The sequence below is a fragment of the Phyllopteryx taeniolatus genome, chromosome 3 (assembly GCF_024500385.1).
Source record: "Phyllopteryx taeniolatus isolate TA_2022b chromosome 3, UOR_Ptae_1.2, whole genome shotgun sequence".
Lineage (NCBI taxonomy): Eukaryota > Metazoa > Chordata > Actinopteri > Syngnathiformes > Syngnathidae > Phyllopteryx > Phyllopteryx taeniolatus.
Window position 1 is genome coordinate 26,022,228 of NC_084504.1, and position 14,154 is coordinate 26,036,381.

The window sequence follows — 14,154 nt, forward strand, 5'->3', positions numbered from 1 at the left end:
TTAAAAAATGACGAGAAGCGTTTACTCCTGAAATGTAGTTATCGGATAAGCCAACAGTTGGCCTTGCTTCTTCAAATGATTCTTCTACTAAGAGCTACTCTTTCTTCTTCGTGTTTTCCGTTACTCTTCAAAACAATCGTCAGACATCTCGTTTGGGGGAGGAGACTCAAGATTTTTAGTGGAGGTATCGTTTTGTGTGTTGTGTACACCACACACTATTAGAGCGGACGGCACACACTAGAAGCACTAACATTGAGTTTATTGTAGCTGTATGGATGAAGAACAAACAGAAATAGAGGACCCCAAAATCAAATTAATTGTAGGCGTGCTTGAAAGTTAAGAATGATCAAATGTTACTTAAAACATTGCCTGTAGAGTTAATATAGGTTTTACGATGGCAACAATTTAAGCCTGTAACTCGCTTCACATTATATTCAACGGAAGTGTGATAAAAACAAATACCGTGACGATGGCGCTGATCGTCAGATAAGTCCAGGTCCAACATGAGGTCATCTTCATCCAGCTCAGAGGAGCCCAAATTATTGAGGACATCCTAGAGAGACAAAATAAAGATGACTAATATCTTGTTGTTGTTGTTTTTTTTCCCATTCATTTTGTAATTGGGGAAAATAAGATCAACACAACATAGAGAAGACACATTAATCCAACATTTCTGGAAAGCCTCAAATCACACAAATTGAAATTGATTAGACAGCACAAGCTAGAAAAAAAAAGATGAAGTGATTTTAATCATTTGTAGAAAAAGAGCTAATGTTATTTTCATTTGGGAAGAGTGTTGGAACTTTCTTGCCTTTTAGACGGGGAGATTTAGTGGCTCGTTATTATGACAGCAGATGGGGAAAAGTACTGACTGAGCGATAAAAGAGAAAGTGATCATCTAGCCATCCACTTTCTATACTGCTTGTCCTCATTAGGGTCACCTACCCCCCAGATGACTTTTGGGCAAGAGACAGGGTTACCAGCCAATCACAGGGCACAGACAAACAACTATTCAGACTCACACCAATAGACAATTTAGTCATTTGTAATTTTCTTCAGTGAAGCTAACATGCATGTTTTAGGGATGTGGGAGGAGGACAGAGTAGCCAGAGAGCATGCAAACGAAATTCATACGCAAACCCTCTTACCAACTCTGCTGGAGAAAGTGATCAGTTATATATAAAGACAAGCAGCGATTCATCTAACATGGATTATTTTATTTTTTTTAGCTTTGTATTCCATCACATTCATTGCAATTACTAGTGAAAAAGACGAGTAAATCTAACATGTTAAAATATTGCTGCACTGCCCTTCCATAAAGCACTCTGGACTATTATTCAATTAAGACATCCTTCCAATTTTACAGACAGCATAGAATTTAATGTTTTTATATTAACGGATGAAATGTCTGCATCGGTTGGAAGCTGTAGGGACCTCACGGCTGCTTCAATGTCAGAATAAAAGCCAATACTCCCATCTAATGGCCAGGAAAGGGATGTGTATTGCAGAGAAATTCACAAAAATATGTAATTCCGTCTACTCTCTCAGGATGATCTCGCAATTCACTGACGAACATGATACAAAGGCGAAAGGATTATTTAGAAATAACTATTTTGTAGCATTCATACTGTTATTTTAATCAGTTTAAAGTAACATTTGACTAGAAAAAACAGGCTTTTCAAAACAGTAACTTTCACACTTAATCCTTTATACAGTGGAATCTTAAACACCCCCCCCCCCCCCCAAAAAAAAACAAAAAAAAAAAACTAAAATTCAGTTTTAAACCCGATTTATTTATGTTGAACTCTTTAAGTGGCGTAGCTATTCGGAATATTAACACACAACATTGTGAAGAGTCAGCCTCCAAATAGTCATTAAAAAAATGTGACAATTTAGAGACTAACACTTTTTTCCTGATGGTGGATGATGACACTGCGTCTATTAGCATGGCCACTATTTTAGGACATTCTACAAATGATTCAAGGTATAATAATTGTATCACAGTATAAAATAAATCATGGTGCTATTGCCTTATAGCATGCGGTAGCCCTGCTTCAAGTCACCATATATGGTAGTGGTCTGCGTGTTTGCCTCACAGTCCAGAACTCCGGGTTTAAATATTGGCTTGGGCCTTCCTGTGGAGTTTGCGTGTTCTCCGGGTGCTTGTACTCCAGCTGCTGCCCACATTCCAAAAATGTATGTTGAAGACACTAAATTGTTCATAAGTGTTGAATGTGAATGGAAATGGCTGTTCGTCTATACGTATGTGCCCTCTAATTGGCTGGCAACCAATACAGAGTGAACTTTACCGCTTGTCCAAAGTCGGCTTGGACAAGCGCAATAGAAAATGCACGGATGGTTCCTTGCCAAATAAATGGTTAACCCTGCTTGAAAGACCTTGGTTAAAGTATTGCTCTGGAGAAAAAAATAAAGCCATGCGACTCGGCAGGGACTCAGAAAATCGAATAAGTGACTTTGTTCGGCTCTCATCACTGCTGTTTGGACTAAAACAATGCAACAGCCTCATTCCGTATTGATCCGCTACACAGACACATGAAAGGAGAGGGGGAGAGAAAAAAAGCACATGAAGGAATAACTAAAAAGGTTGTGTGCCTTTTTAAAAACAGTTGGTGTCCGTAAATGACAAACTGAATCATACAGTTCTTTCTCAGTGAAGTCAGAATTTAATTTTTTTTTTTTTTTAAATACACAGAAGCCATTGAAGCTAATCGACGCACACACTGTATTGGAAAAGAAATTAAAGGTCGTCACAGTGTAATCCCGCAACACACAGACTTCATTTGAAGCTAAATGAGTAATTTTGACGAGTGAGTATGGCTTTCCAGATGCCGAGATGTCACCTTTTTACCACGTTTATGGCATTTGAACGTGTATAATCCTGCTGCTAATGATATATTATCAGACCGGGATTCTCATTAGAGGCTGGATCTTCTCCGAAGTGCCAAGAGAAATGACATCCACAACAGAGCAATGAGAGTCCTGTCCTTTTGAGGAGCCAGAAATGACATTTACAATATATCCAATGCTTTGGGCAGCACTTGCGTTCGGGTGAAGGGAGAAAGATTTGCAGCCAGGTATGGCAACCTCGAGTGTGCGGAATAACTAATTAGCTTCCTTTTATCGGAAACCTCACAACTGCTAATGATCACCACAATGCACCCAGGATAGGGATGGGGAGGGCTAAACGTCGTGACGAATGCAAAATCCATTTGTTTGAACGAGGATGCATAAAGAGGAACTTTACGCAAGGGTCCTTTCTCACCTATAGCTCACTTTTACAGTCTTTATCTGCTTCTAATCAATCGGTGTGTTTTTAAACCTTATGCCGTGTTTTACTGGAGTTGTTTTTGTATTGCGACATGCTGCACTTAGTGGTTAAGGAAACTAATGAGTAGTTAATATGGGTGTAACGGTATGAAAATAAAATCACTAGGTTTTAAGTTCATGGTACAGAGAAGGAACAAAATGTGAAAAAAAGTGATTTTTTTTTTTTTAAATCAGGAACACAATTAACCCTCAGCCTACATTGCAGGTCTAACTGACACATTTGAAAGTTTATGTTTGCACTTTTTTGTTGGTTTTTAATGTAAAAACATTATGTTTGCACTTAGAGGGTGCAAATAGGGTGTCTAGAGGGTGAGCTGCACTGTTTGTTTCCAACAGCGTGGGGCAGTTACACGGCCCGTCCCTTAACTAATGTTCTCTGTGGGTCTTTTCGCCTCTGTTCTGTACTGAAAAATGGTTAAGGATGCAGTGAGACGATCCAAAAAGTAATTCCAGTAATATGTATAGAACAGCAATGACAACACCTTCCTTCCAGACCAGCTGTCCGTCAATGTGGGAGGAAGCCATAAAAAAAATAAAATAAATAAAAATAAAAAAATAAAAACACGCAAGCTCGTGGAGGAGACGCAAATTCCACACCACGGAGTCGTCAACGTCTCATGTGTTCATGCGCCTTGTAGTGACGTCACCATTATGTCGTTTATGGTAAAACCTAATTGGTCTCTTAGCCAGTTGAATTGAATCGAGGAAGAATTGCTTTCTCACCAAAGGCAAACTGTATCAAATGTTTGTAAGGTACCAAACTAATGGATTAAAACACACAAACGACTTACCAAGCAAATATCCAACCATCCATCCATTTTCTTCCGCTTAAACGGATCAGGTCATGAGAGCGGCATCGTAAGCAGGGAAGCCCAGAAGACATCCCTCTTGCCAGCAACTTCATCCAGCTCTTCCCAAGACAGCCGGGAGACAATCTTTCTAGCCTTGCTGATTCTAATCCCAAACACTTCACATTCAACTGCAAATCACTCCGGGAAGAGTTGGAGATCGCAGCTTTGATGAAGCCAACAAAACCACATCATTGGCAACAAGTGGAGACGTAATACTGAGGTCACGAAACCTCACCCCCCCTCCCCATGCCTCAAGTGTGCCTACAAATTCGGTCCATAAATGTTATGAACAGAATGGGTGACAAAGTTCAGCCTTGGAGGAGTTCAACCCCTACTGGAAATACACGCGTTTGTTCTGTTGACAGCACTGGCTCGGAAGCAGAAAGGGAAGGCGGAGGAGAGCTTCGACAGTGACATAGATAAACTCGACATTCGAATGACCGGACTTCAGGCCTCTCGGCAGAAAAACGTCTGGAACTCAGGAATACGTGGACGATTTTAATTCATATTTCACATGTTTATTTGAGGCACCATAGAGACAATATTATAGCCCAAATACAAGAAAAAGTTGGTTTGGAAAAATATGTCCCCTTTAGGTGTAACATTTGTCTACTGTTGATTTGGGTTTTTTTTTCAAGTTCAAATGAAATGAATCAAATAAGAGAATTCCTAATCTAATAAAGACAAATCCTCACACAGATGTATACTGTTGACTATGTGGGTTAGCGACATCTACAGTTTTGCTGGCATGTGTCGCCACTCAACATTTCTTAAGCGCTTGCATTGGGATACATCGAGTGATTATCTGCTACTTAGTAACTGTCTAATACCAACACGCGTGCTGTCAAATCGGGCTTGACTGGTTTGCTGTCGAGAAACCAACATGACTTCCGCTATGGGAAGCTGAGATACAGCCACACTATGGCACAACTACTTGCGTAGAAGCAGGTTTCAGAACATTCAGATAGAAATTCAGTGAAGTCTATAGTTGCAAATCAACTAATGAGATGATATGCACATTGAAAGTGATAACTCAAAGCGTATGATTTTTCATTGATTGAGTTATAATCCATTTGAAACTTTTGCGTCCACGAAGTAGCTCGGTAACTCACTGATTGAATGGAGTGAGTCATGTAATTGCCACTGGGGAGTTCCACGTTTTACAAGGACAATTGATTGGAGCCAAAGCTTTCTGCTGTGACTGTAAATAAAAGCAAAAAAATTGTTCAGTTGTCTGGGCTCTTATCGAAAGCAGATAACATCTGGAGGAATGTTTTGCATGATTATCTTGTCAAATGGAAGTGGGCACAAGCTGTCAGCCTGCTACTTTATTATCTGACCGTCAAAGGCAACGGAAAAGGCGGGTGAAACAACAAACGTGATAAGCACAACTCCACTTGTTAGTCATTGACCAATGTTTTGTGAACAAAGGACTGTGATTCTGAGCTTCCATACCAGTGCTTCACAAATGCAACCGAGTAAAGATGTCGACTGCTACGTTGGCTTTTTGCGCTTGCCGTCAATTGGTGAGCTGCCATAGGCTTGTCAGTTGCAATGAAAAGGTAGAGTGTTAAAAAAAAAATTTTTTAATTACCTTAGTGGTTGGTTTCATTACATACTTGAGTAACAGTTAATGTTAATGGGAGTCATGTCGTTTAATCATTCACTCAATCTTCATTAAACTTAGTGTTTCAAAAGTCTTTTACTGTTTTCAAACTTCTGCTTAAACTTTAACAATTAAGTGTTTCAAACAGTTAAATAAAGTTTTACAATGGTGAAAGATTGGCCTCTGGAACAAATGATTCCAAATATAATTAAGCTCAATGGGAAATTATCCTATTATTACCTTTAAGGTAGCACTGTGTCTTATAAGCAAAGTCACACACACACACTTACCAGACTTCCCAGTTTGGATGACGAGGAGTTGTTCCTGTGTTTCAGCAGGCCGCATCCCTCCACGCCGGGGTTGTCCCTGTGGTTGCCATGGATACGAGGACCGCCGGCCCCTTCAGAGGAGGAACGCAAGCGCCTCTCCAAGCGCATCACCTCGTGGTAGGGGCTAACGCTGCTGCACATAGAGGCTGCAGGGATGAAATTGACAATATTAAACATGACGGGAGAATAAGCAGTACAGAAAATGGATGGATGGATGGATGGAACATGAAACAGAATTCTTTAATTTAGATCTGTTAGTTTTGGACTCAAACAAAATCAACGACGCGAGTAAGCATGTGGCAGAGGGTTGTATGATTATAATGCAGAGAAGAGAGCCATGACTATAAACAGGACTGTGAAATAAAACATTTTGAGAAGGGTAAACAGAGGCCTCCCTGACCACACATTTGCATACTGAACAGTGTTTACAAAGTGCATTTTACAAAGTGCACTTCTTTTATTTTCACGCATTAAAAAGTGAGTGGGAGTAATTGCAGGTCACACTGAATCATTTTTTTTTTTCTTCATATATATTGATGTTTAGTAACATGGTTTGTTGTGGTTGTCACATCTGCCTCACAGTTCTAAGGTTCTGGGTTTGGATCTCTGCTTCAGCCTTCCTGTGTGAAGTTTGCAGGATGTCACCATTGCTTGTGTGAGTTTTCTCATTGTACGCCAACTTCCTCCCACATTAAAAAAAATGCTGCTAGGTTCATTGAAGACTAAACTTTCCATAGGTGTGAATGCTTGTTTGTCTACAAACAATTCCAATGAAGTTGGGACATTGTGTAAAATGTAAATAAACACAGAATACAATGATTTGCAAATCCTTTTCAAACTATACTCAATTGAATACACTACAATGACAATATATTTACTGTTGAGCATCATTTTTATTTTATTTTTTATTTTTGCAAATATTCTCTCATCTTGAATTTGATTCCTGCAACACATTCCAAAAAAACTGGGACAGTCACAGGGGCCTGTTTACCACTGTGTTACATCACCATTCTTTTAACAACACTCAATAAACATTTGGAAACTGAGGACACTAATTGTTGAAGCTTTGTAGTTGGAATTCTTTCCCATTCTTGCTTAATGTACAACTTCAGTTGCTCAACAGTCCGGGACCTCCGTTGTTGTATTTTGCGCGTCACAATGCGCCACACATTTTCAGCAGGAGACAGGTCTGGACTGCTAGCAGGCCGGTCGAGTACTTACAGTCTTTTATTACGAACCCAGGCTGTTGTAACAAATGCAGAATGTGGCTTGGCATTGTCTTGCTGAAATAAGCAGGGACGTCCGTGAAAAAGAAGTTGCTTGGATGGCAGCATGTCTTCTTTTCCTTTCGGCTTGTCCCTTTGGGGGTTGCCACAGCGTGTCATCCTTTTCCATGTAAGCCTATCTCCTGCATCCTCCTCTCTAACACCAACTGCCCTCATGTCTTTCCTCACTACATCTATCTACAACTATCAACCTTCTCTTTGGTCTTCCTTGAGCTCTCTTGCCTTGCAGCTCCCTCCTCATCATCCTTCTACAAATATACTCACAATCTCTCCTCTGGACATGTCCAAACCCTCAAAGTTGCTCTCTCTAACTTTGTGTCCAAAACACCTTGGCTGTCCCTCTGATAAGCTCATTTCTAATCCTATCGAACCTGGTCACTCCTAGAGAGAACCTCAAGATCTTTCCACCACCTCCAGCTCTGCTTCTTGTTGTCTTTTCAGTGCCACTGTCTCTAACCCGTACATCATGGCTGGGCTCACCACTGTCTTAGAAAATTTACCTTTCATCCTAGCCGAGACTCTTCTGTCGCATAACACACCTGAGACCTTCCGCCATCCATTCCAACCTGCTTGGACCTGTTTCTTCACTTCCTTACCACACTCACCATTGCTCTGGACTGCTGACCTCAAATATTTAAAGTCCTCCACCCTTGCTATCCATCTCTTCCCTCCCTGTAGCCTCACTCTTCCCCCTCCACCCCTCTCATTTATGCACATATATTCTGTTTTACTTCGGCTAATCTTCATTCCTCTGCTTTCCAGTGCATGTCTCCATCTTTCTAACTGTTCCTCCACCTGATTCCTGCTTTCACTGCAGATCACAATGTCATCTGCGAACATCGTGGTCCACGGGGATTCCAGTCCAAGCTCATCTGTCAGCCTATCTATCACCACTGCAAACAGGAAGAGGCTCAGGGCTGATCCCTGATGCAGTCTTACCTCCACCTTAAACTCCTCTGTCACACCTACAGCACACCTCACCGCTGGTCTGGCATTAATGATGCCTTCACACATGTGCAAGTTACCCATGCCATAGGCACAAACACACCCCCATAACGTTGAACTGGTAACTAAATTTGGATGGTCCTATTTCTCTTTGACCCGTAAGATACGACATCCATGATTTCCAAAAACAATTCGAAATGTGGACTCGTCAGACCACAGCACACTTTTCCACTTTACGTCAGTCCATCTCAGATGAGCTCGGGTCGAATCCCAGAATTTCTCTGCTGTGCCTTTTACGCAGAACGCAGTGAAGGCAGGATATTGCCACAACTGTGTGCTCTTTCACACAGAGACACGGCATTGCACAATCAGATAATTGGATCACATCAGTCGGCTACTAGGCTTTTATGTGACGTATGAAACAGGACAGTGACAACTGCTTTTAGCCCAAAAGGGCAGGAGAAGTGAGCGTCGTTTATTAATTAAATTGCCCACCCCTGTCCGGGCATCACAGAACAGTGACATGCAGAAAAGGCAGAAAACGTCTGTCTGTTACAGCAGGCTTCTTATGCTAATGCAAAAAGATCAGATAAAAAGAGGTGAAAATGTTTTGCTTTTACAGGCAGTGTGAGGCGCCTCTGATACTATGTCGGAAAGTGGAACATTACAGTCTTTTACAAGCCATGTAAAAGGGGCTTTGGATACTACCTCAAAAGGATGAAACTTGCTGTGTCGACCATTCCGCATCCGTGCGTTTAAAAAAAGATGGGAAATGACAGCTTTTCCAGGCAGTGGAACTGACTTTTGACATTACTCCAGAAAGTGGAAAATTGCTCTCTTTTACAGGCAGTTTAACAGGGGTTTCTGATACAACTTCAGAAAGCCGAAATTTGCTGCGTCAGTGCCGTTTTTTTTGGTACATTACATTTTTAAAAAGATGGTAATATTGGCTTTTACAGGCAGTGTAAAAGGGTCTAATAGGGGCTTTTGATACTACCTCAAATAGAAAATTGCATTCTTTTACAGGAAGTGTAAAAGGGGCTTCTAATACTACCTCGAAGGCCGGGACTTGCAGTGTTGATTTTGTTACAACCTATTTCATGGCAGTGCCGTTTATACAAAATAAGACGTGAAAATGTGTGCTTTTACAGGCAGTGTGTACTCTGATAGTACCTTGGAAAATGGAACATTGCAGTCTTTTACAAGCAGTGTAAAATGGGCTTCTGATACTCGCTGTGTCGACTTAAGTCTCTCCTATTCCGTGTTAAGAGTTGTTTATATGGAACATTGTTATATTGAAAAAAAGATGGGAAATGTTGACTTCTACAGTGTAAAAGAGGTCTCTCATACGGCCTCAGAAAGTGGAAATTTGCAATCTTTTAAAGGCAACGTAAAGGGAGTTTTTGATAATACCTCAGAAGACCAGAACTTGTGGTGTCGTGCCACGTCGACTTTGTTGCTCCGTACTTTATTAATGCCGCTCATACCGAAAAAAAAGGTCTTGTTTCCTACCTGTGTGCGGCTTCCTTAAGTGACAGGACCTGGGTTCACGGCAGCCACAAAAGTTCCCTTTCTCGTGAACAGAGAGAGTGTGTTTCGCCCTCCTCTCAGACTGTTCCATGTACGACCGGCAGCCGTCACTTCTCGGCGCTCCCGCCTCGCTTTCGCTGGTGGTCTCAGCGTCGGCCGCCTCCTGTCCCTGCGTCCCTCTCCCTGGCTCCTCTCGTTCTTCCTCGCGCTCCTCCTCCTCGTCGTTCGGCGACAGCTCCCGCGGGGACGGGCAGGGCACGGCGGTCTCCGGTTCCGAGAGGGAGATAGCCGTCTCATAGTCGGTGTTGTTGGCCGTGCTGGTCTCAGGGAGTAACGGTTTCTCAGTGCCGGATACATCCGGAGAGAAGAAAACCTGAGAAGATGACAATGAACTTTATTGTGCATGGTCATCTTTAATATTGTCACTACAGGTGTTTTTTTTCCTCTTCCTTATCCTCAGCAGAACATAAAATAAAAGCCTTGAATGATGGCACACAGGTGTAAAATTTGAAGGACAGACTTTTTTATGCTCTTTAATAAAAAATACTTTTCATGCCAGGTGCTGGGGGTTTACACCAGATTTTACACTATACATTTTCCTTCTTTTTGTCTTTTTTGTTCTTCACATCCAAGGGCACCTCATGTCTAAGCATTTTTTTTTTCCCAAATAAAGCTTTGCTTGCGTGTTCATAAGCGGAACGTTTTATTGAACAGTGTAACCGCCAAAGGCAGCACTGTAGAAAAGAAGTTAGCAAGGCTGCCTCACAGTTCTGAATTTTTGTGTTTGAATCTTAGCAGTAGCCTTCCCATGTGGAGTTGTGCACGTTCTCCCAATATTTAGATATTCATATATAACTCAATTTTCCTTAGGTGTGAATGTGTATGTGTGTTGGTCTATATATATATATATATATATATATGTCTTGCGATTGGGCCATTCCAGAGTGTTCCCCACCAAAGTCAGCTGGGAAACGCGCCAGCTCACCAAAGACCCTGATGAAGATAAGCGAAATAGAAAATGCAGGCCTCCAAACAAAAATTTGGAGTTTGACCACAATCTTCAGGTAACATATGCCTTAAATGTCACGCCTCACTAGAACTCATTTCAGCAAATGTCAAAAGGATGAACATTTTATGTCCACTCTTTTTTCTTTGGCGTTTTGCGACAAATATGTTAGTAGTTTGAGATGATGGCTACAAGTCAGCTGAAGTGTGGCTTCCGTTAAGCAATGTTTAAATGCTGTTGATTTTATTTTTGGCAGGTTTCTACTTTTTTTGTTCTCATAGGATTCTCAACCTGAGCCCGGTTTTGACCAAAAGCACTTTGATTTGAGTCTTCAGTGACTTGCATTCATCCAGTGGAGTCCATATTTTTGACAAGTAGCAGCACTGAGTGAAGATTTAGACCGCTCGCTTCGAATGCGCTACCCACTTACCAACTTCCAAGCAGCCATATGCTTGCCACTTGTGATCAAAACATAGTATTTCATGTGTGTAATGTTTCACATGACAGTAGTGGTTGATTTCATTGATTACTTGTGCAACAGTGGTACAGACAGTTGAAATTTTACTTTCCATACAAATATAAAAAGCACCTGGCTACCCATCAAGTGTCAAACTATTATTCTCTACCTCGGAGTATTCTGACATAAAGCACGTCACTGACATGTTATTAAGACAACTGAGAACTGTTTCAAATGCTGGAAAGAAAAGCATAATATACGAATGTCCCGATCCAACTTTTTCACTCCCGATCCGATAATGATATTGTAGCCTTGAGTTATGACCAATACTATTATCGGTCCATTCCGATTTCAGCAATCATAAATAATTTACTTGTTTTGTGGTATGGAATGTTAGAAAAGGCTTGATCAAGTGACATTATTCAAACAGAGAACAATAATCAGCAACAGTAGTTATGAGATAAACTGAGCCATTTATTATTAAGCAATGGGTTCCATAAAGTAACTGCTGTACACGTCTTGACCTCTGAGGGGCAGTGTGGTGCACGGAATGAGATACACACTTGCAGTAACAAAAAAGTAGAAGAAGTGACGATCGAATATTGTCATTATAAATTGTTTTTCACAGAGTTGGAAGAGAGTATTGTTATATTGCTTGTTTGTGTGTTTATACAGCATTTGTGTACTAATATTCATAATTGAGAGCTATAAGTGCCACGAGTTCAATGCTAATTTTCATTAGCTGGCCAATAGTGTTTTTCATTCATTGTGTGATAGCTTGAGCTAGCGATTTTTGTGAACAAAAACAGAAACTAAGTCTCTGATATATTTGAACATTCAATATGTGTAATTATTTTGTTATGTCTGTTCAGTTTTACAGTGAACTTCAACTGGAATGTCATGAAACGACTTTAAGCAAGTAAAATTCACGCTTACACTTTGCTACTATGTTAGCACCTTAGCAACCTGTTGTTATGATGACGTGGGCTCTGCACATCATCCGGCCGGGTGCTGCTGGATAGAAGTGCTGGAGTGTAGTGGCAATGGACTGCTTGAATAACAGTTGGAAAATTGGAAATTTTTAAATCCAGGCCGATCCGATCCTTGTTTTTCTGCTGACATCAGACAAACTTCCGATCTCGAAGATCAGATTGAGACACCCCTAGCATATTATGACTTTCTATGTTAAAAAACTAAGATAGACATCTACATTTATTACCCCCTCCTCGATCATCATTAAAGTTATGAGAGTGTTTAACAGTAGCTGACATCATGAAATGGGTTGTTGACTTTACTGTCCAGACGATTTAGCAAAAGCTGTCAAAATGATCTAAAAGCAGTACCTGCGAGGAGGAGACGGTCCCGCTGAATGTCTCTGGGACAGGTGCCCCCTCAGCTGGGACAGTGTCGGTGGTCAGTCCAGACACAAGAGCGGGTCCAGGACTGGGAGCTGGCAGAGCTTCGGCCTCAGAGACTGAGTCCTCCGTGATGGGGATGAACTCAGAAGGGGTGATAGCCGTGGTGCGGTCCTCTGATACCATGGGAGACTGGAGGGAGCTCTCCAGGCCAGCGTCACTCAGACAAGACCCCGGGGTAAGTCCTCCTGTCCCCGGGGAGAGGGTAGCGGAACCGCCGCATTCCAGATTCTCCCCTGAGGGTCTGTGTTGAGAGAAGCGGTGGTGAGCCGAGAGGGACTTGGGCAGGAGGTGCTTCTTGTGTCGCGACGAGCGCCTGCTGCCGTTGCCGTAATCTTCGATGAAGCCCGAGTCATCACCCTCGTTGGCTGCCGAGCCACTGAGGCAGTTGATGAAGACATTCCGATTGGTTGCAGAAGAGGACGCAGACGTCTTGTCAAAATCTTCCGTCTGAGAGCGCGTGATTTTCTTCTGCCGGTGGCTCCCGAAGCCAAACGAGTGTCGCAACTTAGCGTGAGCATCACTAAAACCAGCCGATTGCGACGCCGTAATCGGCTGCTGACTGTTCCCATTGGCGTCGGTGGTCTGCGTCGCCGGCGGCGTGAGGTTCAAGTTGACGGGCTGGACGCGAGGCTGGCTGCTCCGCTTGACTGAGAAGCTGAGCGATGGCGCGCGAAAAAGGCTCCGCCGTTTTCCGGTACTCCCCGAACTGGAGTTAGTGCTGGATGGCGACGAGGTGTGCACACAGTTTCCGCCGGATGACGGTGACGGCGGCAGCGAGTCCTGTCGCTTGCTGTTGCTCCGACGGAAGATGGGCAGGCGGGACACCAGCGTGGAGCGACGCGACCCGGATTCACCCATCGATAGGCTGAGGCGGTGGTGGGGCAGTCTGAGGACCACACAATCACAACAACAAACTTGAAGACAGGGAAGCTTCACATTCAACATTTCATCAACAGTTTAGACCAGTGGCTCTTATACTGGGGTCCCCAGCGCCCAATAAATTATATCAGATCATTTGTGTACACCTACAAAAAGGGACCAATTAGCATAAGAAACTAATTACTCCTCTCTCCCTTAGCTTTGGCTCAATTAAAAGCCCTGATATGATTTGGAAATATCACATAAAATCTGGCATGCATGCATGAATAAAGTAATTTTGTTCAGAATAAAAGGCATATAGTTAAGGGAATAAAGTACTAATTTTGAGAATGACGGTGATAAAACAACTTTCTTCCCGTGTTAAACATCATAATATTACGACTAGCTTGGAAAAATATGACAGTCTTGTCAGATGAGGATTTTTTTATTTTTGAAACAATGACTTTATTCCTATAATAAAATACAACTTATTTCTAAAGAAAACTGCCAACTTTTTAAT

General features: G+C 42.0%; 1 protein-coding gene across 15 annotated transcripts in view; it reads right to left on the bottom strand.

Annotated features, from left to right (window-relative positions):
• ccser1 (coiled-coil serine-rich protein 1) overlaps nt 1-14,154 on the bottom strand; it is a 118,502-nt gene that overhangs the window by 98,255 nt on the left and 6,093 nt on the right. For all 15 annotated transcript variants that reach the window (XR_009787780.1, XM_061767895.1, XM_061767896.1 and 12 more), the window contains 4 exons: nt 12,702-13,662; nt 9,878-10,268; nt 6,096-6,280; nt 463-553 (listed from right to left, as the gene is read on the bottom strand). Coding sequence is in view for 14 of the 15 variants with exons in the window: in XM_061767890.1 (XP_061623874.1) it covers nt 463-553; nt 6,096-6,280; nt 9,878-10,268; nt 12,702-13,662 (1,628 nt within the window). In the remaining variant the exon portion in view is untranslated. The remainder of the gene's footprint in view (nt 1-462; nt 554-6,095; nt 6,281-9,877; nt 10,269-12,701; nt 13,663-14,154) is intronic.